The sequence below is a fragment of the Corvus cornix genome, chromosome 4, assembly GCF_000738735.6.
Source record: "Corvus cornix cornix isolate S_Up_H32 chromosome 4, ASM73873v5, whole genome shotgun sequence".
NCBI lineage: Eukaryota > Metazoa > Chordata > Aves > Passeriformes > Corvidae > Corvus > Corvus cornix.
In genome coordinates this window covers 70,666,834-70,694,784 of record NC_046334.1, presented here as the reverse complement: position 1 = coordinate 70,694,784, position 27,951 = coordinate 70,666,834, and the positions used below count along the sequence as shown (strand labels likewise).

The 27,951-nt window shown below is 53.9% G+C and overlaps 3 protein-coding genes across 8 annotated transcripts in view; all 3 read left to right on the top strand.

Annotated features, from left to right (window-relative positions):
- Positions 1-8,397, top strand: part of LZTS3 (leucine zipper tumor suppressor family member 3) — a 46,630-nt gene extending 38,233 nt beyond the window's left edge. For all 5 annotated transcript variants that reach the window (XM_039550527.1, XM_039550525.1, XM_010402119.4 and 2 more), the window contains exon 4: positions 107-8,397. In XM_039550527.1, coding sequence (XP_039406461.1) covers positions 107-817 — 711 coding nt within the window. In that variant the 3' untranslated portion in view covers positions 818-8,397. The remainder of the gene's footprint in view (positions 1-106) is intronic.
- A 2,101-nt stretch (positions 8,398-10,498) lies between these two features.
- On the top strand, positions 10,499-26,884 carry UBOX5 (U-box domain containing 5). 2 transcript variants are annotated; one of them, XR_005601790.1, is made up of 6 exons: positions 10,499-10,549; positions 19,229-19,325; positions 20,471-21,647; positions 24,197-24,358; positions 26,048-26,378; positions 26,484-26,884. XR_005601790.1 is itself a non-coding variant. In XM_039551153.1 (5 exons), the coding sequence occupies exons 2-5, from the start codon at positions 19,272-19,274 to the stop codon at positions 26,260-26,262; spliced, it is 1,608 nt and encodes a 535-aa protein (XP_039407087.1). In that variant the 5' UTR covers positions 10,499-10,549; positions 19,229-19,271; the 3' UTR covers positions 26,263-26,884. The 2 variants fall into 2 exon arrangements, 1 of the variants encoding a protein (XP_039407087.1); XM_039551153.1 differs by having other exon boundaries at positions 26,048-26,884.
- Positions 10,511-17,235, top strand: FASTKD5 (FAST kinase domains 5). The gene is made up of 2 exons (XM_039551152.1): positions 10,511-10,549; positions 14,585-17,235. Exon 2 carries the CDS (start codon positions 14,624-14,626, stop codon positions 17,024-17,026), a length of 2,403 nt encoding a protein of 800 aa, XP_039407086.1. The 5' UTR covers positions 10,511-10,549; positions 14,585-14,623; the 3' UTR covers positions 17,027-17,235.
- Positions 26,885-27,951: the final 1,067 nt, after the last annotated feature.

Sequence of the window (27,951 nt, the reverse complement as noted above, 5' to 3'; positions counted from 1 at the left end):
GTCCTGGTGAAGGCTGGGTCCATGAGCAGGGTTGTTTCACGGGCAGTGCAGGGGACAAGCAGCTCCTCACTGCCATCTGCCAGCCTCACGGGTGCTCTCCCCACAGGTTTGCCAGAAGGCAGGTGAGATCTCCCTGCTCAAGCAGCAGCTGAAGGACTCCCAAGCTGACGTCTCCCAGAAGCTCAACGAGATTGTGGGACTGCGGTCGCAGCTCAAGGAAGGTAAGAACTTCCTACGGGAGAAAGAGGAGCAGATCCTCACCCTGAAGGACTCCTACAGCTCCAAGAGCGTCAACCTGGAGATCTGCGAGAGCGAGCTGCAGCGGAAGATGAGCGAGGTCCAGGTGCTGAGGGAAAAGCTGAACCACTGTGAGCTGGAGGTCTCCGGCCTGAAGCGGACACTTGCCAGCATGGGACCTGCGGGGCCTTTTGGCGGGGACCTCGGGGAGAAGCTGCGGGACCCGCTGGCCTGCGAGAGCGACGAGGCCAAGATGCAGCGGCAGAGCGAGGACAGCGTGAACACCCTGCGCAGGGAGGTGGAGCGGCTCCAGACGGAGCTGAAGCTGGAGCGGCAGCAGCGGGAGCAGCAGGTGATGGACTTCGAGGAGGAGCGGCGCACGTGGCAGGAGGAGAAGGAGAAAGTCATCAAGTACCAGAAGCAGCTGCAGCTGAACTACGTGGAGATGTACCAGAAGAACCAGCTCCTGGAGCACAAGGTCAACGAGATGAACACAAAGACCACCAGCCCCCCGCACACCGAGGAGAAGAAGACATGGACTCCCTCCAGACTCGAGCGAATAGAGTCCACCGAGATCTGAGGAGGGACCGAGGCGACACAACGGAATTTTTTATTGCCGTGCATGTACTACCTACTCAAGCCAGTGATCTTCCGAAGGATAATGTGCTCCCGCTGGAGCGGTGTGAGCGTGCTCCCACCAGGCTCCATCACCCTTACTCTCCACTTCTGTGCTCTGTAGGTAATATAACTGTGGATGTGCGTTGGTTTTCTATCGATAATGCGACATCTCATCTGGGTTTTTTCCTAGTACAGCTGGTGAGGGTCAATTGGCTCTTTTGTAATCTGCCCTGACTGTTACTTCACTAGAGGCTGCCACCCCCTCTCCTACAATTCACCCTTTTTCGGTTGGTTGTTTTGGAGAGTTGCATTCAGTTTCTTTGGTTTTCCACACATTTACGTGCAGCGAAACAGTTCAAAGTGGCAGGTTTGTTGTTTTTTGGGGGTTTATTTTTTCCAGGACGTTTTTAGCCACATTGGCTAATGGAGCAAAGCTCTCGGGATCATGAGCAAACTCAAGTGTTCTGCATCAAGTATCCTGTCTAGACGGTGGTCTTAGTGAAGTCAGTGCGAGCTTGGCCACTGATTTCAGTGAAACCAGACATATCTCTACCAGACGACTCCCTCTTGCCCTGGTTGCAAGAGGTTAGGACATCCTTGAGGAGCAGGATGAGCCTGTCCTGGTAACAGAAGCCAACAAGGAATGATGTCCCAGCAGGAGCCTCTCTGGAGGCTCAGCAGAGCTTAACATATGCTGCGTTTTACACTTCCTTGTGGTTTCCTCCTGCAGTTCCACTCCTCTGCCGGGTTGTGACCAACCCCAGGAGCAGAAATACCCTCCCACCTCTGCCTTGGTCCCCTTACTCTTACTCTATACCCAAGCTGGCTACAGCAAGAAAAAAGCTTGGAAATCCAAGCTAGTTTCCCTTCCCAAGAGCCCTCTTACTTCCCAAAGTCAATGTAACCGAGGTTTGGGGAAGCCTCCAAACCCATGGGATGTTTATGCAAACTGAAGCTTTAGCAATCTGCCCCAAAAGTGGGCAATTGTGCCACCCTGTCCCCAAACGAGTGACACCTTGGTGCACTCTCTTGGTCCAGGGTCTGCTTATAAACAGCACTAGAGCCTCACTCAGGAGTTGCAGCGGAGGCACAGCAGCATCACGGCTGGATTGCAATAGTCAGCCTTCAGTAGAGCCATTCCAAACAGCGCCCACAGCCATCCCACGGGGCATCCCACACTCCAGGGATGGAGATAATGCAGGCCTAGCTCAAGAAAATACTCAGCTACTAACCCTGAGCATGAAAGAAGTCATAAGAGGGGGAAACGCTTAAGATCACGCAAGTGCTTACGCCCTGGTAGAACCATAAACCAAATCCTACGTGCACAGTCACCGAGGCAGCAAAACCCGGCATTCCGCTTGAAAACATGGGCAAAGTGAGCTTGGTCCTTCCCGTCATGGATAATTTTCTACCACGAGTCACAATAAAGAGAAGAAAAATGTCGCAAAGTGGAGTTTGCACTGACTGGGCGGTGGCCAAAGGATCAATAGGAGTGGGGATTTTGGCCCTTTGCCCGGGGGAGCAGCTAGAAGAGAAAAGCTGGAATTAGCACAGGGACATCTTGACATGTCCATGAGGTGACTCCAGGGAGAGTTTGGCCAGATCACATTTCATGTGCATACCAAGGAAGAACCTCGAGGCATTGAGGGGCTGAAGACCTTCCAAACAAAAGCCTGCACATTTTCCATGTTCTGTCTCCCCAAAGCTCCCCTGTTCATGACCGGGTCTGACCTTCAATTTGAGAATAAATATTGTTGTGGTGAGCTCCAGACTGAGCAAAGAGTGGAGACTGCAGTTAGTCCCACCAGCCCACGTCATCAGGCAGAGCTACTGGCCAGGAGCTGGTGGTGGCTGCCAGAGATCCCTGGAGCCATTGAAAATGGAGATGTGCAACAAGACCAGGGCATTTCAAGATCCCAGCTGATGGTTCCTGTCTTTTCCCACCACTTCTGCCCATGTCTTTCAACCCGGAGGAAGACATAACTCATGGAAAACACAGGGGCAGCTCAGGCTAAGCCCGTCTCCCAGAACCAGCCATAAAAGGGGGATTAGGTCAGGTCTGACTCATGATGGGGATGGGGAACAGCCCCACTGTGAATCCTGAAGATGCTCCAGCACTCTTGGACATCAGCCTGTGCACCTCACCGAGGAAGGAGTGCAGCTGCCTGCCAGTGCCACCCAGCAGCAGACTTTGTCATGCCCAGGGAGACATCTACATGGCCCTGGCCAGGAAAATCCCAGAGCTTCCTCCATGTCATAATCCAGGCCTTTGAGACAGAGTCAAACATCCCACACTGTCAGGGTTGGAGATCTCCAATCCACCATCTCAGCTTTCTTTTCACATCAGAGAAGCCCACGTTGTCCTTCTATCCACAGCAGGTGTGTGGTGTCTGTGCCTGTGAAGATTTCTCACCTCGGAGGAGGAAAGGCCCACTCCCTCCACCTTCTTCACTGCATCACATCAATCCAGAGTTTCAATCCATATGTCAGAGACCTCGACTGTGGACATTCCCTGGATGACAGAGCCTTGCAGACACCCATTAAGACACTCTGCTGCTGCTGCTGCTGGTTTTCCCTCTCTCGGGATTCTCCCAGGATCCTCCAAGCACCTGGCCGTCCTGCCGAAACCACCCCAGCTGTGCTACGGTGACAGAAAATACAGCTGGTTTTGGGAGCCAAACTGCCACAAAGGATTCCTGTGCTTCAGGATTCCTCCCCACAACTGGGTGTGCTGCTCCCCATCAAGTTGTCTCCCCTGTGCCAGCCCTTTGCTCAGCAAAGACGGCGCAAAATGATGGTGGGACACCTGGATTCCTGTTGTTTGTGCCCAGGTGGGAGCTCACCTGGCTCCTTCCAGATCTTAACACTTTCACAAGTTGATGAAATCTCCCATCAAAAGCTTCGTTGAGGCTCTGGGGTCTTAGCCCTGGATTAGGACAACCAAGGGGTGCCAGGCTGGCGTTTGGGTGACATATCCTGGGAATGGTCAAGGAGGCTGACAGCGTGTCTCTTGGAGGCTCAGGCAGGGCTGATGAATTGTTTCTGTCCCATGGAACTCCACCCAGAGATTGGGCTTGACCATCCCCCAGCTCTCTCCTCCACCTTGGAGCTAGTGGAATTCAGCGTGATGTCCTGGCTCATATGTCATTCTACAAGTCCTGCCCCCAAAATCCTCTCTAACTTGCCATTGGCCACCACCACAAGCTATGGCCATGAGGATGTCAGCTCAGTTGCCCACGCATGGGGTCCACAGTCATTAGAGATGCTCTGGGATGCCTGACACTTGCAGCTGGGCAATATGAGCCAAGATTTTTGAGAGAGCCAGGCCAGTGGTGGGAAGTCCTGGAGCACCTCTGGTGTCACAGGATCCCATGTACAGAGCTCAGTCATGCTCCAAGCACATCCACACAATAAACAGAGGAGAGGACACTGATCAGCTCCAGCAGCTTCCATCCATGAGGATGTGGGCTAAGCAAGCTGTCCTGCTTCCAGGGAAGGTCTTACTCTGCTGTGAGCGGGGCTGCTTTGCTCCACCACTATTCCAAGGCTGGCTGCTGCCGCTGTCCCAGCAACCCAGCTGGGCTAATTCCAGCACTCCCCTCTCACCCCCAGGGTGAACACCACAACCAGGGCATGTTGTTGTGCCTCACAGAGTTCCACTCAGCTCCTGCCAGTCTGGTGGCAGCCGGTGACCCCAATCCTGCCGTCACTGGTGGTGGTCACTCGCCTCCAGGTTTCCACGCTCCAGAGAGGAATGGAATTGTTGCTCTTATGCTGTTGTACAGAGAGAAGTGTACTTGGATGTAAATAAGAGCCCAGCTCTGTATGTTGATGATTAAACGGAGACAAGAAGGCTCTGTGGCTTCTCTGTTGGCGAGTGGGGCCGAGTGCTGAGTGCTGCACACGGAGTGCTCAGCACCCCGATCTGTGCCTGGCTGCAGTGGGAATCAGGGCTTCAGCACCTCCCAGGAAAGCAATCCACCTGGGATTAGCTCAGCCTGGTGTCACTCTGTCCTGCTTTGATGCTTGCTGTCTCCCTGAGCCAGGTTTGCAATTGCCCCCTGGTTAAGGCTGAAGTCCCCTCTGCCCCTCTGGTATCACACCCAGACTCCATGCAGACAGTGGCTCCCAGAGGTGTCCCCGCTGAGCTCTGCCCATGGAAAGGACCATCCTGCTCCCCTTCTGCCCCTTGCAGTGGCACTTTATAGCTTGCTCAAGGCAGCGAGCTCACGAGCAACATGACCAAAGATCTCCGGAGAACACTGGGCTGCATGCTTGGAGCTGCGTCCTGGCTTTCCTGGGGAGAGATGAGGCGGGTGTGGGCTGGAAAAGGTGAATGAAAGCTGGCAGGGGGCATGATTTCCCCGTGTCCCACCTGGGAATGTTTGCAGGTCCATAAGGGCCTTTCCTGTGCGAGATAGGACAGGATAGAAAGGAGTTCCTGGGTGAGGTGATCATTCCCAGTTGGTTACACCAATATCCTCCACAGCCATACCAATTAGCTCTACACATTTCCCCTGGAGAATGTGGACCAGGGGCTGTCCCTAGGAGCTGGGATGGATGCCATTCCCTTTCTTCTTGAGGAGAAGAGAGGATGCATGCCAAGCCATGCATCCTCTTGTCTTCAGGCAACTTCATGCCTCTCATCTTCAGAGCAATAGGTCTCCTCTAGTTTAGCAGCAGACATCACTACAGGGTCCAGTCAATTGTTCTGGCTCAGTGGGAATTGCCCAGGAAAATGAGCGTCCTGAGAGCTGGTGGTCCTGCTGGCTGCCCCCGTGGTGTCCTCTCCCCAGCTCACCCCAGGGCATCCTCAGCACCCTCCTTATCAAGGAAACAAATTGCAAGGTGAAGGCAGAGTGTTCTTCGCTTCTCCTGCTCGGGGTGCTGAAGGCATCTCCGCCCACCTTTGCTCCATGAAGGCTCCTGGACCTGGCAGGAGGCCGGTGGGAGATCTGTGCTCCTGCAGGTGGGTGTTCAGGTGGGTCTGGGACTCGGGGCAGATGCTTCTCACTGTGCCTCTGCTCCCCAGCTGTGCTCAGCCTTCTCCACACCATTCCTGGGATGGGAGAGAGCCCAACTCGCCGTTAATTTAACCCAAACCTTCAGCTTAAGCCTTGAAACCCCTTTATAATTCACTGATCACCAAGACCCCTTGCTAAAGATCTGTTCATGTGTTGCCTGTGCCCTGCTACTCCTCTGCTCCAGCTCTCCAGGCTCTCCTGCCTCCTTTTAGATAATTCCCATCCCATTGGAGCAGTCAGTGCCTCTCCCAGTACTCTCCCATCTCCCATCTGGACAAGCTGGAGCTGCAGCCCCCACTGAGAATGGGTTATCCCAACCCTGCTCTCAGGAGCTTTCCAGAACACTGATCCCCTCCTCTCTGACATTCCCATGGCAGCTCCATCAGCCCTGCTTTACCTCCAAGGACAACCTGGCTTCCTGCTGAAGGACATTCCCATGGCCTGCAATCCCGTGGGATCATTGCACGGCGGATTCACACCATCACCACCCAGCTCTGGGGCTCCCTGGTCCTTCCACCTTCTGGAAAATCAGGGGTCTGAGGGTCTTTGAGGTCCATAGGGACACGCAGGACCCCACAGTGTATCAAGGGGTTGGGATCACATCCAGCTTTTTGCAGGTGTTGGCTTCCCAATAGGATGTTCCATGCTGGCAGTGCAACTGCTGTCAGCACCAAGCTCCTGTATTTTCAGGATAATCCTCTTCCCTGGTTCTCCCAGTAACGGGGATCGTGTCAGGTCTGGAGCCTGGGACCAGGCCGTGTCTCCACAGCTCTTTCACAGATCTATTTTCTCCGGCAGGAAGTCTCTGCTTTCTGTCCCAAAGCAATAGGTTTTTCCAGGGAGATTTAAAAGGGACTCTTCCCAACTCTGACACCTGCAGGCAAGCCAACATTCCCGTGAATACCTTCACAGCTCCAGCCCCGGGCTCAACTCCTTCGGAAAGGGATGCGAGGTCCAGTCTGGCTCTAAATGACCACAGTGTTCTGAGCTTGGTGGCCCCGTTTATCCGGAGAGTCCAAAGCTTCCCACATCCAGCAGGCCACCAGCCTGGGCACCCAGGAGGTGTGGCCCATCCTCTCCTGGTGCCCATCCCACGGCTGTCACTGGGTCCCTGCAGCGGGTCTTCTCCATGCAGGAGCCACTGGGGTGTCTGAGCTCACGGAGCCACGTTCGGTGACAACCAGTGGGACACTGTGGCTCTGCCATTCCTGAGAGCCAGGCTCGGAGGAGAAAGCTCCCTTTTCCCCCTTTCCTGCGACTGAAAGGAGCAGAACACGTGCGGGCAGAGCTCCAGCACCAGCGCAGGAGCGTCCCAGCACCACCCAATGCTGCACACCCGGCCAATGTGTCTATGCAGTCCCTTCCCAGGCAGCCGTGTCCCCGCAGAGCCAGGGACCGGGGCTCCTCCAAGGTGTCTTCGTTTGCACTCTCCGGGACCTGGTAATCGCTGTGAGCCCAGAGGAGCCGCCCTGGCCTTGGCCTCGCTCCGGGCACCACCACACTGGGGAGGGTTTTTCTCACCCCAAACCGATGCACGTCGCTGAGTCGTCCGTTCTCCAGCAGATCCATCGCTGTCCCCCCAAACCCCAGCTCCCCGCGGGGAGGAGGGCGGGTTGGGCGAGGCTGCTGTCCGACTTCACCAGCAATAAGAGGAGCTCCACCGGCGCCGGGCCGTGCCCCTCTGCAGGACCTCCTGCGTGAGACCCCTCGTCCCATTCCGGACCTCCCCGACTGTAAATTCAATCCCAGCCTTGTGCTTTCTTCCCTCTTGTTTCCTGACGCCTCGGTGTCTCTCTCCTTCTCTCTCCCTCTCCTCTCTCTCTCCTCTGACTGTGAATTCAAACCAGAAGTGTTCTGAACTCGACTCCGTTACTGTTCTGTTTCTGCGTCGACTGTTGCCGGTTCTCCGAACTGCGTCTCAACTTTGCAAAAAAAAAAAGGAAAAAAGAAAAAAAAATCTTAAAAAAAAAAAAATCTAAAAAAAAAAAATTTAAAAAATTATATATATATAAAAAAATATATATATACTTAAAAAAAAAAATAAAAATTTAAAAAGAACTCCATAAAGTCGGGTGTCTCTCCTGTCCACGTGGTCACTCCCAATCACCGTTGTCTTGACTTGGCCTCTGGTTTAAGTGTGTTTAAAGACAAGAGATTGAACAAAAAAGGAAAAAAAAAAAAGAAAAAAGGGAAAAAGAGGTAACATGCAGCATTCTGGGATTTTTGTACAGCAAAGGTGTATCTGTTTCAGAGGTTCTTGTTAAAACTCTACCACACTTCCCACTTCCCTGCTGGTCTGTTGTATGTTCCCTTTGGGTTACCCAGATGTGAAGAGCTACTGCCTTTGCCATTTTCTACGGTGAATATACAAATATATCTGTACAGAGGTATGTATATATATAAATAGACATGCAGATCTATATGTATACGTATCTCCAACTCTCCTCTCTCGACCTGACTGTGAAGGATTTTTATTGGGCAAAATAAAATGGAGAAAGGCCCCGTTTTAAAAACAGGACTGCGTGGCTTGTTTGGTTGTGTTGCAGGTGGGAGAAGGGGTGAGAACCAAGGGGGTTTTGGGGAGGGAGGCGCAGCTGGGCTGGGGAACTGGAAGGAAAGCTTCACACTGGATGTACCAGCACCCTCCAATCCAGCTGCAGTGGTGGGAAGGCAATTCCCCTTCCCTCCCATGCCAAGCCCTCACCTGGAGCAGCCACATCCCCCACCAGAGCATCTCCGGGAGTTCCCTGATTTCCCCAGCATGAGCCCTTCACGTGGCTGAAGGGGTGGAAAACACTCAAAGTGCATCCAATTTGTGTTGGATCCCAGATGTTTGGGGTGAGGATTTGGATGCGGCCCCCAGGCCGACGTCCATCCAACCTTCCCTCACAACCAGGGAGGTCACACCATGTCCAAAACCGCCTGCAGGTTTTTACTCAAATGAATCCCACCCAACTGCTTGGTCAGCGTCACTCAAAGCAGCACATAAACGTTGTTTCTCTTTAAAAACCCAACAATTCCAGCAATTTTCCCCATTGCAGCTTTATTAGAGAGGTCTCCTGCCCTCTGGTGACAAAGCTGGTGCCTCCCAGGGCAAAGGGAGTCAGGGATTCCCTGAGTTCCCTCAGGTTTAAAGCCTGAGGTGCCACCAGCCAACGTGGCTCTCCTCCAGACCCCTGCGGCCTCCTGAAAACGGGATTTCCGCACTTGCCAGGGAATAAAAGGGAGAGGTGGACAGGAATTCCACCTGGTAGGAATATTAGGAAGGGACACAAGTGCTAAGTAAGGCTCAAGGCCATATTTAATTAGTTTGCCAGTGCTGAAAGCCTGCAGTGGACAGGAGAGAGATTTCTGGGAAGAGTGGAGCCGTAATTATTGGCAATACCCAAAATCTGGGTGGACACAGCCCTGGCCAATGGGCTCTGAGTGGTCCAGCTGGAGCAGGGGCTCAGGCCAGACCTTCACAGGTCCACTGTGACCTGAATCCCCCCTGTTCTCTTGGCACAGCTGCAGTGATGGGTGTCAGCTCAGACAGGAGCCTCCCACACACCCCACTCACAACCCCAACCCACACCAGCGAGGGGGTGGTGCCTCTCTGGGGACACAAAAAGGACATCCCTGGGCGTGCTGGTACCCAGTGGGTTCCTGCAGACAAAAGGGTGTCCTGTAATCACAGACTCACAGAGCTACGGAATGGTTTGGGATGGAAAGCACCACAAAAACCATCTCGTTCCACCCCCTGCCATGGGCAGGGACACCTTCCACTATCCCAGGGTGTTCCAAGTCCCATCCAGCCTGGCCTTGGACACTTCCAGGGATCCAGGGGCAGCCACAGCTTCTCTGGGCACCCTGTGCCAGGAGGGTGGTGAGGCATTGGCACAGGCAGCCACCGCAGCTCCCCTTCTGATGCCTGAGGTGGCCACCTAAAAACAGAGACTGGACAAGAGTAAGAGAATAAAAGTAGGTGTTTATTTGAAGGGCCTTCAAAGGCTCACCCTGGGCAGTCAAAAGGCCACACCCAAGATGGACCTTGGGTCACGGGTTCTTCACACTTTTGTAAGTTTGGTCCATTTGCATACCAGGGTTAATTCTCCAGTTATAACCTCAGTTCATGGTGTCATTACCCCAAGTTCGCCCCTCCTCTAGTTTTAGTTTACACATTTTGGGGCCTGGGACAATCAAGGTGTCCTTGAAGAGCAAACCTAGAGAGGTTTGTTATGTCTACCCAGCATGGGAGAACAGCAGCTGACGGGCCACACGAAACTTCAGAGCTACACACTGGGCAGTGCAGGGTTTGAAAAATATCAAAGTTAAAACCTAAGGCATCACTTCGGGCCGCCGGGGAGCCGGGTCGGGACCCGTGTCCAGCGAACCTCAGGGCCCCGGAGCTGCAGGGCGGCCACGGCGCCTCAGGCGCGCCCCCGCCATGGCGGCGCCCACGTGACTCCGCGCTGCCACGTGACCTCGCGTCACGTGGGCACGCCGAGGGGGCTGCGCCGCGAGCCGTTGGCGCCACCCGCCGGCCGCGCGCGCGCGCACGCGCGCTGGGAGCCGGAAGTGGCGTCACCGCCGCGCGACCGGAAGCGGCGGGAGGAGGCGAAGGGGGCAGGAGGAGGAGGCGGCGGCGGCGGAGGAGCCGGAGGAGCCGGAGTGGCCCCGGAGCGGCCCCGGTGAGTCCCGGCCCCTTCCCCTGCCTGTTCTTTCCCGTTCTCATCCCCGTTCCCCTTCCTCTTCCCTTGTCCCTGTCCTCTGCCCCCTGCCCGCGCCACCCCCTCAGCCCGCGGGGCCGCCCTCGTCCTGCCCTGGGCTGCATTGCCCCATATAACATCTTTGTGTGTATATATATATATATGTATGTGTGTGTGCATATTTATATGTGTGTCTTATGTGTCTGTAGGTGCAGCCATAGGGGTGAGCGGAGGGACCGGGGCTTCCAGCCCTGTCCCCGGTGCTGCCCTGGAGCCTCGGGAGAAGGGAATTGCACGGAGCTGCTCCGAGAGCTGGAGCCCCTCTGCTCTGGAGCCAGGCTGGGAGAGCTGGGGGTGCTCACCTGGAGAAGAGAAGGCTCCGGGGAGACCTCAGAGCCCCTTGCAGGGCCTAAAGGGGCTCCAGGAGAGGTGGAGAGGGACTGGGGACAAGGCATGGAGGGACAGGACAAGGGGGAATGGCTTCCCACTGCCAGAGGGCAGGGATGGATGGGATGTTGGGAAGGAATTCCAGGCTGTGGGGGAGGTGAGGCCCTGGCACAGGATGCCCAGAGAAGCTGGCCCTGGATCCCTGGAAGTGTCCAAGGCCAGGTTGGAGCAGCCTGGGCTAGTGGAAGGTGTCCCTGCCCATGGCAGGGGGTGGAATGAGCTGGGCTTTATGATCCCTTCCAACCCAAACCATTCTGTGATTCTGTGATCTCAAAAAAGAAGAAAAAAGCACAAAAAAGTTAAAAAGTGACAATTTTGTGCCCTGACATCATAACCTGTTGGAGGAAGAAAATCCCTTTTCTGTTGCTCTCCTCTCCAGCCCAGGCACAGGAGTTCGCTTTAGGCTGTTGGCCAGAATGAGCTGTTTTATCCCCAACATTTCATTCCTCACATTCCGAGGAGATTCCCTCTGCCCTTTGGCTGCCAGTGGAAGCACAGGGTGAGGGGTTTCCAGAAGCCCCTCTGAGTGTTCCAGAGGGAGCAAAAGCCCTGACAGCGTTTTGGGATGCACCAACATCCCCTGGCATGGGTGGCATCCCTCTGGGAATGTTCTTTCCCAGGTGTTTAGCAATGCTCAGCTGTGACACTTAAACAGAGCTGTTTCCATGCTTGAGCAGCTCCTCAAAAGGCATTCCCAGCCTGCAGGGCCCAGCTCCAAAACTGCCTGGCTCACTGGAGCTGCTGGAAGTGAAAATTCTGGAGAGACCTGCCCAGAGGTGGGAAGGAGTTTGGCTGCGTTGGGATGGGAAGTGGGAGGAGGGAGGAAGGAAGGCCGATTGCTCAAGGTGAAGAGAGGCAAATCGAGCGAAGGTGTGGGTGGAGTTGGAAGAGAAATGGAGTGGAAACTGGAAAGATCACAAAGATTTGGGCTGGGGGTGGGCGAAATCATGGAAAAATCACTTGGAGCAGCCTGTTGCCCTTGAGGGTGCTTGGAACTGTCTTGTCCCATCCCAACCTTGCTCTGCTGTGCGTGGTCTTCTCTTTCTTGCTGGATTTGGAGCAAAGGAGGAGAGAAGCAATCTCTGCACTGCCTGGATCCCCAAATGTGTCACAGCTCCACAGTCAATCCGTGCAGGATATTCTTAGCAGCACGCAGCGCTCGCCTTCGGAGCCTTCACCGGGGCTTTGATTCCCTGGCTTTGAAGTGGGGCTGCTGTTGCTGGGAGGGGTTCTGGGAGCAGCAGTGCTGGCTTTCCTAGGCAGTATCACCTTTCACAGCAGAGAGAAGTCGCTTTATAGAAATAACCTGGGTTTTGTTAGTAGACAAATAGATGAAGATACTCAAAGTCGAGTCAGACAAGGAAATCTCTGGGAAAACCTCGCCTGGATAAAGTTCCTCTTGTTCGAGATGGTTTTTGGAGCTTGATCCTGCCCCTCTAATGGTCTCAGCTCTGCGAGGAGCTGGACAAGGAGCTGTTGGAGGGGATTTCTCATTCCCCCAGCCAGGTGCAGGCTGAGCTTTGTCCTCTGTCTCCAGCATCTGTCACCTGCAGCCACTTCAGGCTGGACACCACAGCCAGGAGAGCCAGGAATGATCATTTTATCAGACATTCCTTTGAGCTAAACAGGACAGCTTTGAAATCCAGCTCTTGGCTGGGTTTTTCTATCCAGCTTCTGAGGGGGCTTTTCCTTTCCCTGCTCCCCAGACAGGCAGGAAGGGGCAGAGTCTCTCCTGCCTGGCACGATTTGACTTCTCATGCTGGGATGGGACAGTGATGGCCTTGGAACAGCCTGGGGTCTGTGGGGCAGAGCCTGATCTGCACCTGGGGCTGCCTCAGGGTGTTTGGGGATACAGATAAGGTGCCTGGTGGGCTGTTGAGCAGCTCACAATATTTACTGATCATCTTAAAAGCACAGTGGCCTCTCTTGTACCCTCATCCTTGTGTGGCTGTCTCCACAAATCTACATTTCAGTTTGCCTTCCCTTTCCCCCAAACCCACCAGAGCCTCTTGTTCTCCAGCCCAGTTGGTTTTCTAACCTCTCTGCTGGGGTGGTTTCTGCTCCAGCAGCTTCTCCTCCCTCTCTGGCTGGTGTTTGCTGCCTGAAAGTTCTGTCCATGGAGCAGAGGATACGAGATGTCCTCGTTTGCTTCTCAGGTTTCCCAGAGAAGCTGTGGCTTGCCCCATCCCTGGAAGTGTCCAAGACCAGATTGGACAGGGCTTGGAGCAACCTGAGATAGTGGAAGGTGTCCCTGGATCATGGGAGACATGGGGATCCTTATACTCCAAAGAAGTCCAGCTTATTCTCAGCCAGAGCTGCTCGCGAGGCCCCATCCCACTGTCCTGCTCACACACCCCAAACCCGTGCTTCACCCCACCTCTTCTGCCCCAAAGTGTCCATTTTGCTGCTGCAAAACTGAGTTTGCCTGCTCTGATCCCACATCTTGCTCCATCCCTGGTCAGGAAGCTGTGGATACAAGCAGAGCTCCGAGGGGTGTCCATGAGGATTTATTTCCCCCTGTGGGGAGCACAAAGTGCACTGCAATGGCAACGTCTCTGCCAGTCCTTGGCTTTCCTGATTGCCCAGCTCCCTGTGGTGCTGAGGGATTTTGAGGAAGTGGATAACATCTCTGTGGTGGATATTTGGGTTGGATAAGGATTTGCTACGCAGTGTTGACCTGGTGCTTTATTTTTTTAATCAGCATCTGAATTGTGGTAAACAGGGCTTGTTTGGCAGCCAGTGCAGGCTGGCAGCACCCAGCTGGACTCCTACAGATTTCTCATCCTCACCCTCTGAGCTGTAGCTGCTTTAGGCAGGAGTTAGGAAGGCACCAGCCATTTTTAAACCTGCTGTACCCTAAAACTCCAGGAGACGCTCCCACATCTGAAGCTTAAAGCTCTGTTCCCCCCGGTTCTCAGCCTGGGATGTAGCATCACATAATGATTTGTGTTACTTCTCCCCTGCTCTTCCCCTGCTTTGCTCTGGGCCATGTTTCTTCTTTCCTTCAATCTCCATCTGCAGGTTCTGGGCCAGTTTTCACTCTCTGCACTGGTTTGGTGGAGACTTTGCTCCACATCCTGTCTCCAGGTGCAAAGGGCTGTGTGGCACCCTGGATATCTGGACAACTTCTCAGGTGGTGGTCAGTGATTCAGACCATGATGGCCAAAGCAGCAGAATGCTCTGTTTGAACACATAAAGTCTCTTGAAGCCGCAGCTCTACTGCAAAAACACATTTTCACTGTTCAGAATGAAAGAAAAGCAGCTCGGGTCTCTTAAGAATGAAAAAACGATGATTTTTTTCTTAACTCTCCTAGGCTGTGCCAGGTTTCTTGTGTCTGCTGAGTAGCAGGTCATGCCCTGACTGCCTTCTACTCCAAACCCTGGTCACCTGGGTGCTCGTCCTGAGCTGCCTTTGCGTGAGGTGACGTTCCATAGTGGCTTTGCCGGGATCCAGCTGCCCTGGCCAGGGGAGGCACCGGCACTGCCTCCCCTTCAGTAGCATAAAGGATTGATTAAAACGTGCTGCCTGTGAGGTGGAGGCCACTCACTCTCCGTCTGCCCTTTTTTCAGTACCTGGAAGCAGTTCTGAGCCCCAGTAAGTTGAGATCCATGGCTACGGTGCTAATGTGCCGAAGATTCCCAAGGCTGAGCAGGGTGACAGCGTTTTCGACCACAGCCAAGCGCAAGGCCGAGCATGGGAGCAGCAAAAGCAAGAAGGAAAAGCACGATAAACCAGGGGCAGCCAACACTGGGACTGAATCCGGGGCTACAATCCAGCTGCTGAAGCCACAGGACTACAGAGTGTTGTATAATCCAGCTGCCTATGCCAAAGGCAGGGCTGGCTCCCAGCAGCGCGTGGATAGGGACAGCAGCCAGGCCCTCAGTGACACGTTCACCGGCCCTGGCACCACGCAGGCTCCGCACACATTCCCTCCTGCCTCTTCCCAAGCTTTGCCACCCATCAGGAATGCCCTGCCCAAGCCCAAGTCCAACACACTCCTGGAACAGACCATCCTGGCCACGCTGTACAAGGAGGAAGCAGAGAAGGAAAAATGGGAGGTGCACAACTCCAAGGAGGACCCCCGCGTGTTCCAGAAGGGGAGGCCTGAGTACAGATCTCTCAGCTGTGACAGCGCTGAGCCAGCACAGACCCTCCCTGCAGAGGAAGGGGAGTCGATTTTACAGAGTGTGGCCGGGTGTGAGGGCAGCCCGGGAATTCTCACGGATTATTTCCACAAGCTGAGCCGTTTGCCAGCGGAGCGACGCGCGGCGCTGGTGTCCGATCCCAGGTTCAGTGCCCTGTGTCACCATGCTGTCACGGCCATCAGGCTGTTCAGCACCCCAGATCTCATCCAGATTTTAAAGGCTTGTGTCCCTTTGGCCGTGCCAGCCTCCCACCCGCTGCTCGACGCGTGCGAGGCTGAGTTCTGCCGGCGGGCGTGGGATATGGGCCTGGAACAGCTGCTGCTGGTGGCGGATTGCTGGCGCTGCCTGGAGCGCAGCGTGCCCTCCTACCTGGGCATTCTGTTCAGCTATGCCAACCTGCACTGGAAGGACCTCACCTTGCCCCAGTTTGTGCAGCTCCTCTACATCATCGGGGAAGGCCGAAGGTCGCCCGTGGACTTGGCGCAGAAGGTGGAGAGCACGATCCTGAAGCACTTGGACGCCTTCACCTTGGAGGAGCTGGGGGCCATCTGCTTGGGGCTCTTCAAGTCCCTCAGTGGGCTGTCTGACCACGTCATGAGGAGGATTGCAGACAGGGTGTCCCTGCAGATGGAGGACATGAGCACTTACGCCTTGGTGAACGTGCTCAAGATGCTGCGCTACACTCGCGTGGACCACGTGCCCCTCATGAGGGAGCTCGGGAAGGTGATTCCTGCTCGCATTCCTACAACAAACATCCAGGGCATCATGCACATCGCTCTTACCTGTTCATCCCTGCACTTTTTTAACGAGGATATTTTGGCTGCTGTCGCCACCTCGTTGCCTTCCAAGGTGTCCTACTGCCGGAGCAAGGATGCTGCCAAATTCCTGTGGTCGTTTGGGTGCCTGGACTATGAACCTCCCAACGCGGAGGAGTTTTACTCCAGCCTGATAAAGCAGTTGCATATGAAACTCCGTGAGTTTAGCAAGTTTCCAGAGCATCTCCTTACTGCTCTGCTTGGCCTGGCATTTGTCAAACGCTTCCCAGAGGAGCTGATAGACTTTGCTTTGAGGGAGGAGTTTGTCCAGAAAACCAGAGGTAGCAAATATGAGCTCAACAAGGACCTGTTCACCCTTGGTAAGAGCGTTGAAATTGAGTGCCCGACCTACCAAGGCAGCCGCCTCCCGCCTCAGCTTTGTCAGGAGTTCACTGAGGTGGTTTTGAGCTTTGCAGAGCGGGAAATATACGTCAGGCCTGAAATTGTGGAAGCCACATCCCTCCTTGAGAGCATGTTGGGAGGCCCTGAGTATGTGAAGAACCACATGATCCTGCCCCACACGAGGTCCAGCGACCTGGAGGTGCGTTTGGCCACGGATGGATGTCCCATCCCTTTCAACTTCAAGGATCCTGTGGCAGCCAAGAAGCTGAAAGACATGGGAGTTAATCTGACAGATGATTTAATTTCTCAGCTCGTAAAGGGGAGAGCTCATAGCCAGTCTCCCGTGGAAGTGGGAAATGAAGCCGGCATTGCCAGACAGGAGAGAGGGGACGCAGCAGGAACGCCGTGCTTGGGTGGAGCCCTTACTGCAGGTGCCAAATCCCAGGCTGAGCCTAAAGCAGGGTGCTGGCAGCCTCAGGAAGTGAGGCTGGCACTGCAGGTGTCCAACAGGAACCACTTCTGCTACAGCTCCAAGCGGCTGCTGGGGCTGCACTGCCTGAAGCGGCGGCAGCTGCGGCTGCTGGGCTACGTGGTGGTGGAGATTCCCTTCTGGGAGTGGTTCCCTCTGCTCAAGCGCACACGCTCCGAGAAGCTCAGCTACCTCCACTACAAAGTGTTCTGCCCGGCGCTGCTCACCAGGGCTGGCTAGTGGGGGCAAGGGCTTGCCCAGAGCCTCCCCAGTGCATCTCCGTGGCTGGGTGCTGGTTAAAATGGTCTCTGGGTGTTGGCTTGGTTTTTGGCAGCTGCTCTGTGTGGCCATTTCTGCTCTGGTGACATCTCTACTTCCCGTGCTCTCCTTTTGTACCCGGATCCTCAAATGCTTCCACCACAAATAAAACCTACTAAGGATTCGTTTTTCTCTGTGGTTGTTTCTTTCTCCGCCCTGAATGAGAGTGGTTGGGTTTGATGCCTCTGTGAGGGCAGGAGTAGAGAATATTTAGTTGTGAGGCTGAGCTGGGTGCCAGGAGCACACACAGCTATTTCCTCGTGTTTCCATCCTCATGGAGCTGGGGCTGACGGCACAGCCTGGGTTTCTCCTTTAGGATCTGGGACTGAGGGTTGGGGTGCTCTGACCTCAGACATTCATTTTATGCTCCAAGGACTTTATTTGGTGTCCACCATGCACATTCCTTATGGCAGCAGCTCCTTAGTCCCATGCAGGACACCAGGAAGGGATGTGGTGACGAGCTCCAGACAGCCTCGTTTGAAGTTCCTTGTCCAAAACCACAGAGGACTTTTTTCAGGTCTGTGTTTCACTGCCTCAGTGCAAAGATCTTTGTTCACCTTAGGGAAGGCACACACTGAAGAGAGAGGGAAAATCCACAGCCATGGGTAAAAGCAACTCGGTGACTCAACTTTTGCCATGAGATTTGTAGCAGAGTCTTCCAGCAGAAGGGAGTGTGGTGACTTGGAAATGCAGAATAATCCATTTCCTTACTGAGGTATTGAGACTGGAAAAATTAACCTGAGTTGTTTCTGTCAGGGTCACAAACAGGTAGGAGAAAATCCTATAAAACACCCATACAGAGCTCCTCACATTGCAGGAGAAGTCTTCAGCCCAGGAAAGAGAGGAGAGACAGAACAGGGAGAGAACCTTGAGTTTTCCCAAAGAAGGGAGCAAGGAGAGTTGGTTTGCCTCTTTTCATAACACCAGTGCTGAGGGCCAAGTGAATTCACCACTTGGTAAATTCATTTTGGTTCCAAATGAGCCAAAAAGAGCAGTTTTGAGGCACAGCCTGTAGTTGAACTGTCAGTCTCCTACAAGGTGCCAAAAAGTGCCAAAACCCCAGTTTAAACAGTTCCTCAGTGGCAGCCCAGTTCTGGAAACCTCTCAGACTCAGAAAGCCAGTGAAGGAATATTGGAGGAGAGTTGGTGTGTGCTTGTCCTGCTCCTTGAGGAGCAGGAATTGCTCCTGATGGCTGCCAGACCAAATTTTGGGATAGAAGTGCTGCTCACCTGGCTGTTCCTCTTGTAAGGTTCACACCTGCTTCATTCAAGGCATTGTAACCAAGCTCTGCTCTCTGCAGGTGTGAATTCCGTGTTGGGTTGGGGTTTATCTGTGGGATTTGTGCCTTGAATTCCACCTTTCTCCTTCCAGATGTAGCACAGGGAGCTCATTAACTCTGCCTTTCCAACGTGCCCCCAGAAGGCCAATTTCATTTGGGCTGAACCAACAGATCAGTGGAAAATCATTAAAGAGCTGCTTGTTCTTGAAGGAGGCAGCGAGTCCCTGATTTGCAAGGTTGCCCAGGGCAGTGACATTTTAAAGCTGGGGTTAACAAGAGGTTAAAGCTCTCACCTTGCAGATAATTTCATTCTTAAAAGGGATCTGAGAGAGCCAATTCCAGGCACATTTTTTTTTTCAATGGGAAAGAAGGTGTGTTCACTTGAGTTTCCTTAATGAGCACTGGCAGAAGAATCAGCGGTTGGTGTTCAGATCCCAGACATCTCCCTCCGAGCTATTCCGTGCCCTTTGTTCCCTTGCAGTTATTTAACACCAATTATTAATATTTGTGGGTAATCTTGACTCACTGTGACAGTGCTGGTGCTTTCCTACACCTACAAAACTCCTGCATCTTTGATAAACCTTCACATCTAATTGCTGGTCTGTTCAGAGGTGAGAAGCCGTTTCTCTTTGATTTTGCTCCACAGGTTCACTAATTAATATTAATGTGATTGTTTTTCTCTCAACCACATCTCTCCACCACATTCATTTGGGTTTATATTGGCTTCACCTCCTGGACTCAGATCTGAGGTGCATTTTAGAAATTCACCCAGGCTCTGAAACACGAGATCCTTTCACTGCTCGTGGATATTCACTTCCTTTATTTTTATTTTTTTTTTTCCAAGCTGACTCTGATGCTCAGCAAGTGACCTCTCTGCAGCTGCCAAGATGGTAATAAACGTCTGTCTCCCACAGTTCAAGCCAAGAATTCACTGCAACAAGGTAAAATAGTGATGGGGGGGGGGTTGGGGATGGAGCGATTAGGTGGAATTGCCCTGGGGGGAGGGATTTGTTCACTGCTCCTCTGGGTAATCAGCATCACTGCTCTGATGTGGCACACATTAAATATTGGACGGAAAAGCCCTAATTTTGCAGGATCTCATAACCAGACAAGATCCCTTTTTCCCTGCAGTATTCCAGCTTTCCCTCTGCCCAGTGGAACACACAGCTCTTGACAATGTTTGCCGAAGTTACTTTCCAAGTATTTCTGGTTTCACTCAGCACGTCAGAATCTCTTAAGAAACTCAGTTTTCATTCACAGCTATTTTTAAATTGTAAGTTTCCACACCAACTCACCCCAAAATCCAGGACAGCCTTGGCTATGTAAATACTGTGCTGCAAAAAGCAGCAGTACTGGGATTTCTTGTGGAGAGACCCAGCCATGCCACGGAGGTGTGGTGTGATTGTCATGATCAAGACCATGTTAAAGAGATGGAATAAATAGATTTTCCTTGGTTTTATTTGTCCATTCAGCAAGTGCTGCAGATTTCTTAGGTCCTGGAGCTTCCAGGAAAGGGAATGGGTTGAGCCAGTCTGCCCAGGAGCAGAGCAGAGGATGGGATTGGGTGTTCTGGGAGACCCAGCCTGGTTTGATGGATCTCCCTCAGGGATGTGTCAGGTGGGTCCCAGAGGCTGATTACCATCCAGAGTTCCTCTGGGATCCTGTAACTGTGATTCCAAGTGCCTTTCCACATGGCAGGATAAGTTGGTCAAAGAAAATCCGGAGACTCCCATCTGAAAAGGGAGACTGAAAGAGGAGACTCCCCTCTCCCCCACGCTCATCCTCTGCTCCCAGACACCCTCTCCCACTTATTTTGCTGACCCAGCCAAAACCACGCATTATCCCTAATTTTCCACTCTTCCAGCAGTTAAGTCAGATCTGGACGTGGTGTGACAGAGGGTGCAGGAAGAGGGGATGGGAGCACATGGCTGGAGGAGGGTGGGAGTGGGTCTGCTCTGAGCTGCACATAAACCTCAGCCTTGGCTCCTGGTTGATGTCACCTTGAGAATCTATGGAAGTGCTTGTGAAATTCGCTTCCTTCTGTTTCCTTGCTCCAAGCTGAACCCAGTTTTGTCCTGGCACACAGATCTCTGCCGATGGCTACGAGGTGGAGAACCTGATCTCCGAAGACCTCGCCAGGAGGAACCGCGGCTTCCGCAGCGAGTACTTCATCAAACCCCCGGTGCACGTCACCATCTCCTTCCCCTTCAACATCGAGATCTGCAGGATCAACATCGACATCTCCTCCGGAGGGTACCAGACCTTCTCCGGCCTGGAAGTTTACACCTCTACCTCATGCAACAAAACCTCTTGGCAGAGCCCTGAGGGGCAGTGCTCAGGTCTGGCCGGGCAGCCTGTGTCGGACAAGGACACCTTCACCCTGGTGGGCAAAGCTGTCTTAAAAAATCAGAGCAAAGTGACTTTTGGCCACAGAGGCTTCAAGCCAAGGCCTCCCTTCCATCAGATGGAAAATGTCTTCTCCTACCCTGGCTCGGTGTCTCAAGATCTCTGGAACAAAGGGCCGGCCTCACTCAGCAATGTGTCCCACCTAAAAATCTGCATCACCCACGTGGCCGGCGGGGGCCTGCCCAGCATCAAGAGGCTGGAGGTGTGGGGACAACCTGCCAAGTCCTGCCCCCAGGAGGTGATCGAGGGTGTCTTCCAGGTGGCCTCCCAGTTCCTGGCCCAGGACGTCGGCAGCCTCAAGCCAGAGCTCTGGACGCCGATGGAGAGCGACTGCGTCCCCTTCAGTGCCAACGAGCAGCAGACCCTGCACAAGCTGGTGGATGTCGTCCAAGACATCCCTGAAGAATTCCTGGACCCCATCACTCTGGAGATCATGACTTTACCCATGCTCCTGCCCTCTGGGAAGGTGATTGACCAGACCACCCTGGAAAAATGCAACCGGAGCGAGGCGTCTTGGGGCCGGGTTCCCAGCGATCCCTTCACGGGGGTGGCCTTCAGCCAGCACTCGCAGCCCCTACCTCACCCCACCCTCAAGGCCAGGATAGACCACTTCCTGCTGCAGCACAGCATCCCTGGCACCAACCTGCTGGGGAGGGCTCACGCCTCGGAGAGCCTGGTGCCCTCCTCCATCACCATGTCTTCTCTGAAAAGGAAAATGGACTGCATGGATCAGGGCTCCCTGCAGCCGCCCTATTTTTCTGCTACAAACTTACTTGTCACGGCTACCTCAGAGAACAGTGCTAAAAAAATGAAAACTGACAGTGACTCCCCCTTGATCCAGATGGACTGTTCCACAGGTATCGTGGCTCCCCGGGTCACCTCTGTTCCTTGAGTGTTGTGACAGCCCCAGGCTGGGGTTTCAAATCACGACAAATCCAGTGCAAATTCCCATCCCACCTCTAGACTTTTCCAGGCTGTGTTTGGCTGTTGATAAGTGTGGTGGAGCTGGGTCATTTCATGCAGTTCTCATGTTCCCTGTTCAGTGTTTCACAGCCTTTGTTTGCTCAGGTTACCCTGTTCCCCTTTTAGTTTGGACTTCCTTTCTCCTCCTTCCATGTGGAGACAACATTTTCCTCACCATCCTGGTTTGAAGTTTCTTTTTCCAGGGGGATTTATTGCGTCCTGCAAAAACAAGAAAAGAAATGTGTGGTGGTGATGCAGTGGTGATGGCACGGGGAGTCCTGGCTGTGTGGGTCATCATGAGGAGGGAGGTGGGAAGGAGAGCAGGAATGGGACACAGAACAAACCACAGCGAGGGAATTGCAGGGAGGAGGGAGAGCCCAGCCTGGGAGAGACCTGCACAGAATTTGCAGGTGGTTAAAGCAGAAAACCTGGTAGGGACCAAATTAGACAAGAGATGTGACTTGTGGCTACAGGGGAAGGGAATGGGCGCTGGTTTCCCTTTATCCGTGCTTTTCTCAGTGATGTGGTAGCAGCACTGCTGGGAATGCAAAATGTTCTCAAATCTGAAGAAAAAGAGGCTCAGGTGGGACCTTGTGGCTCTCAACAACTCCCTGAAAGGAGGAGCCATGTGGGGGTCAGGCTCTGCTCCCAGGGGACAAGGACAGGAGGAAACAAGAGTTGCACCAGGGAAGGTTTAGGCTGGATATTGGGAACAATTCCTTCACAGAAAGGGCTGTCCAGCCCTGGCACAGCTGCTCAGGGCAGTGGTGGAGTCCCCATCCCTGGAGGGACTTAAAAGCCATGTGGATGTGGCACTTGGGGACAAAGGGTGTAAATCCAGGTGTGGGGGTATCTTGTGGGTGGCTCTCCAGGCAGGTAAGCCCAGTTTCCTGGTCTGCTCTAACCTGCTGGTCTATGACATGTCAAAAGGTGACCCAGAGCTGCTGGGACCTGTCACTGCCTTCACCCTTCTCCCACGCTGCCCAAAAATGTTTTGAGGACAAAGCTCAGGTGGCGGTTTGATTTTAAACAAATTCTTTGGTTGAAAAGAACGGATGTTGGATGGTACCAGGAAGAGTAGGGAGAAGTCAGACTGCACATTCCTGCTCTGATCCCTCAGCCTAGAGCTCATTCCCTGTTTTAGGAGGAATCTTTGGTTATTTTGGTTGTGGAGGTGTGTGACAGCTCCCACCGGGGAGCTGCCCTGGGGGTCCTGGAGCTCCCGTGTCCATACATAAATAAAAGCAGAGTGCTCAGCCCACGGAGCTCGTGCTGCACTGGATCATCAGCCTTGATTGGTGGAGCAAATGTGCAGCACCAGTTCCGAGCTCTTCCCTTGGGAGATGGATTTAACAGAGTTAGTGATGCAGACAACATTCTCTTAATGCTTCGTCTTAATTAGCGCTGCCGGTGCTGCACAGGGCAGCCCTACAGGGAGGGTCCAGCCCTGGCCCTGGGGCTCAGAACTGGGACAAAGAGGGAAAAACAAGTCCCACTGATTTTATTAGTGGTTTAAATGTTCTCCGTGAGCTGCATGGAGCAAGGCTGGGAGCACTGGGCTGGGATCCTCGGGAGCCAGCTGAGGGAGTGCCTGGGATTTCAGGGAAAAACAGCTTTCTGGGTTATTTGGAGTTTTGCCCCTTTTTAGATCTGCAGACTTCTACAACTCCCTGAAAGGAGGGTGCAGCCAGGTGGGGGTCAGGCTCTGTTCCCAGGGAACAAGAGGAAATGGTCTCAGGGTGTGCCAGGAGAGGTTTACGTTGGATATTAGGGAAAATGCCTTCATGGAAAGGGTTCTCCAGCCCTGGTACAGGCTGCCCATCCCTGAAGGTATTTAAAAGCCATGTGGATGTGGCACTTGGAGACGTGATTTAGTGGTGGCCTTGGCAGTGCTGGTTTAAGGGTTGGACTGGATGATCTTAGAAGGCTTTTCCAACTGAAATGATTCTGATCCTGTATAAGTTGGACACCATGTGAATGTCTGGTGGTAATCCATAGGGCATTCCACCTCCAGGACCCAAAGGAAGTGAGGTACTCCACCCCCATCCCAGCCCCTTGGTGGGGAAAAGACACCTCTCAACAAAACAAGTGGCAGGGTTCCTAAAATCCCCCAGGGTTCAGAGCCAAGGCAGCGTTTCCATCGCAGATTCTTTTTCCCAGCATCTGCTTCTCCATCTTTTTCATGTCTTTGCAGACCTGGTGTTTGTGTTTCCCTTTGCAGACCTGTCTCTATTTCCCTTTGCAGACCTGTGTCTATTTCCCTTTGCAGACCTGGTGTCTGTGTTTCCCTTTGCAGACCTGTCCCTATTTCCCTTTGCAGACCTGTGTCTATTTCCCTTTGCAGACCTGGTCTGTGTTTCCCTTTGCAGACCTGTCCCTATTTCCCTCTGCAGACCTGGTCTGTGTTTCCCTCTGCAGACCTGGTCTGTGTTTCCCTTTGCAGACCTGGTGTCCCACGAGCAGAAGCTGTCGGAGAGCCTGGACACTGCCCTGACCTCGGCTCTCAGCTCCATGCCCTCCTTCACGGCCAAGCTGATGAAGAGCCAGCAGCAGGCTCCAGGAGAGGGCGGCTGCAGCAGTTCCTGGAGCGTGGGCACAGTCCTTGGTGAGTAACAGGTGCCTCTGGATCACCTTTGGGAGCTGCAGGAGAGCTGGGGCTGTGTTAACAGGGACCATTGTTCACACCCCAAAGGTTTATATATTCCATATAAAATACTCCGTTGTCTCCCAGCAAGCTTCACTTGACAGTCCTTGCCTCTCTCAGCAGTTTTGATGGTTTATGCTCCCAGTGAGGCAGGTTAGACCTTGCTGACACCCCAGAAGGTGTGGGATGCTGTCCATGCCCATGGGCAGAGCAGGCTGTGGCAGCAATCCTGTGATTTTCCCGTGTTCTTGGCTGTCACCTCTGTGCTGCCCAAGGATGATCTGGGATGTGTTGTGCTTGGCCACGGTGCTCAGCCTGCTCCAGGTTAGTTCAGACTGTTCCCAGAGCTCTGCAATTTGGGCTGAGTGGCTCAGTGTTGCCTGTGAGCTGTGTGGAGCAAGCTGGGGAGCTGCCACATGGGTGCCCAGAGAAGCTGTGGCTGCCCCTGGATCCCTGGAAGGGTCCATGGCCAGGTTGGACGGAGCTTGGAGCAACCTGGGGTAGTGGAAGCTGTCCCTGCCATGGCAGGGGGTGGGATGGGATGGGCTTTATGATCCCTTCCAACCCAAACCATTCCATGATTCTTTGAAATGCCACGTGATATCTGACCCTGAACAGGAACAGCTCACAGCAGCAACATCCCAGGCCAGCCAACCGTGTGCGTGCCCAGAATCCCATCAGGACTGGGTGTACACAACCCAGGCTGCCAAGCCCTCGCTGTTTTCACCCCACCTGCTGCCCAGCCCCTCATCCGGCTGTGTTTGCATTCCCAAAATTACCCCTTTGAGGGGCAGGGAAGCATTGAACCTTCAGTGTCCCTCCACACGTCCTGGCTTCTCTCCCCCTGGGTGAGGCTCTGCCTACTCGTGGATGAGAGGGGCTTCAGAGGGACCGGGTGACCCCGAGGAAGGGCTGTGTCCGTCTGTCTGTCTGTGTCTGTTTCTCCCTCTCTCGCCCTGCCCAAACAGCTTCTGCTGTTTCAGTGACATTCAGCTCTGAAGCTTTTTCCTGTCCCCTCTGAAACTGCTGCTGTTTGAGAGCTGAGCAGCCCTCGATGGGCTGTGTGTGACAGGAATGCAAAGTGACACCTCAACTGTTCCACTTGGGAATCGCTGCTTTTAATCTGGCCGGGAGAGCGGGAGGGAGGGTGATTTAGTCTCAGTAAAAGTGAAAAGCCCTTTTTTACAGTCATCTGTCCTCAATTAAAAGCCTGACATGCAAGTGCTGATGTGATCCATCCCTTTCTGAGCACACCCTGCCCTGGGAGCTGGACCATTCCCTTTCCTTATGGTAATGGCAGGAAACTGGCACAGTCCTGAGTCACAGCCGAAGTCTGCAGGACCTGGGGCCCTCAGCTTGTGGGCAGGACTGGCACTGAAGGGGTGGCCCAGCCTGGACTTCTCACACTGCCTGCCTAATCCACTTCTGTTGCCTTGTTTTACACTCTCAAGCTCTGCCAGGGGAGGTTTAGGCTGGACATGAGGAGGGATTTCTTCACAGAAAGGGTGATCAGACACTGGAAGGGGCTGCCCAGGGAGGTGGTGGAGTCCCCAGGAAAGACTGGACGTGGTGGTGTCGGGTCACAGGCTGGACTAGATGATCCCTGAAGTTTTTTCCAGCTCGTTTGATTTTGTGATTCTGGATTTGCAGAGCACGGCAGGAGCAGCCAGACTCAGGGATGTGCTTCCTGTGGCAAATCCTTCTCCTGCTACTTCAAGGCGGAGCCCGTGTACCAGCTCCCCTGCGGGCACCTCGTGTGCCGGCCCTGCCTGGCCGAGCGCCAGAAGGCTCCGGCCTCGCCCATCCACTGCGGGAGCTGCAAGAGGGCGGCGGCCACGCACGACGTCAGGAGGGTTCACTTCTGACCCCCCAGGCTGCCGGGAGGATGAGGAGGAGCTGCTGCTGTGCCCCGTGTCCGCACGGATCCGCCGGAGGAGCTGCCAAGCCGCCGGGAGGAGAGCCGGAGAGCGGAGAGGACTCGGTCTTGTGCTTACAGAGCAGGGGGGGTGGGGGGTTAGAGAGCGGCCCGGAGCCTGAGGATGACAAAAGCCATAGCTTCTTTATCAAGGAATATGTATTTATCCAGGACTGGTCTCCAGCACCACCCCGGGGCTCAGAGGTTTAGCACAGGTGCCTTTCGGACCAGCTCAGCTTCCCCGCGAGTTCACGCCACGTTTGACCAGCAGCCACCCGGTTGTGGAGCAGGTAAAGTCCTTGTGAGTGACAACACACACAAAGTCCCCTCTCACTTCCTCCCCTTGCCCACCTCACCCTCCCCTCGTCCTGCTGGGAGCGTGTCCCTCGTCCTGGAATCGACAGCGAGAGGCCGTGGTTGAGGAGTGAGGAGCTGGCAGTGATCTCACCCTGCTCATCCAGAATCTTGTAGAAAAGCCATCCCATCCCACCCTCTTGGTTGATGTCGTGTGACCGGCCCAGCTCCTGGCTGGCTGATAGACATTTAAGCCTTAATAAAATGTTTAAAGTCAATTTCTCTCTCTGGCTCCTAAATTGGTCTCATCGTGGGGCTTAATGATGTCGTAGGGGGACTCTCTGGGCACAGGAGGAATAAATAGGCTGGAAAAAGCCAAACCAACACAGGGGAGCTGCAGACCAGGGGGGTTCAGAGGGGTTGTGGCAGCAGCCTCGTGGATCACAGGGATGAGACTCACCCACGGGGGTCTCAGCTGCTCAGGAAAAAGCCAGACAAAAAATGACTCGGATGTGTTCCATCCTGGATGTGATGGAGGTAAGGTGACATCAAAGGGTTTGTCACCTCTACAACCCCCTGCTGGTGCCACTTAATTGGTGTTCTGGGCCATAAGGAGCCTCCAGCTGACTCAGCTCACCTTGGTCACACCTTTATTTGCTCTTAAAAGGCACCTGAGCAGCGCTGTACCCAACGCTGGCACGGGAAGGAGCTGCTCATCCACTGGAACAGGGCTTTGTGCTGGCCCCACACTGCTCCTGCTCCCTGCCTGCGTCAGCAGGAGTTCACAGCCCATCTCCATTCGCAGCAAAAATAGAAAAGTACGCGTCTTAAAATAATAAACGCTTGGAAAATAGGCACAAAATTCCTAAAAACCCCACGATTCGGAGGCAGTAAATCCACTTCATTGCAGTGGTGGTGCCGTGTTTGCAGTGAGCCATCCCAGGGTGATTCAGCTCTCACACCTCCCCCAGGGAAGGGAGGAGGAGGGACGGCTGCCTCTGGATCCCCAGAGCCATCACCTTTTCCAGCGCTAGCAAAGCTCCGATGCTTCCAAAGCCACCGGTTCTTACAAGCTGCTCCAGTTCCCAAAAGGTCCTTGTGGTGTCCTGCCAGTGGGCAGTGATCCAGGTGGGAGCCATCTCCCAAATTATCTCCAGGTTCCCTTCGTTCTGCAGGGAGGGGCAGGAGCCAGCACGGAGCAGGGGTTGGAGGGGAAGGGGTGGTGTTGGGACATCAGGTCCCCCTCCCTGCTCATCCCCACCTCATTGCAGGATCTCAGAGCCTTCATCCTCCTTAACTCTCTGTGACCCTTTGCCAGCACATTTCACCTTCTGTGTCCCCTCTT

Excerpts from the sequence above, each read along its gene's own strand:
- FASTKD5 (XM_039551152.1), top strand. The coding sequence starts at position 14,624 with ATGGCTACGGTGCTAATGTGCCGAAGATTCCCAAGGCTGAGCAGGGTG.
- UBOX5 (XM_039551153.1), top strand. The coding sequence starts at position 19,272 with ATGGTAATAAACGTCTGTCTCCCACAGTTCAAGCCAAGAATTCACTGC. Across the intron at positions 21,648-24,196 it reads CCAGATGGACTGTTCCACAG|ACCTGGTGTCCCACGAGCAG; the intron begins GTATCGTGGCTC and ends TTCCCTTTGCAG. Across the intron at positions 24,359-26,047 it reads GAGCGTGGGCACAGTCCTTG|AGCACGGCAGGAGCAGCCAG; the intron begins GTGAGTAACAGG and ends CTGGATTTGCAG.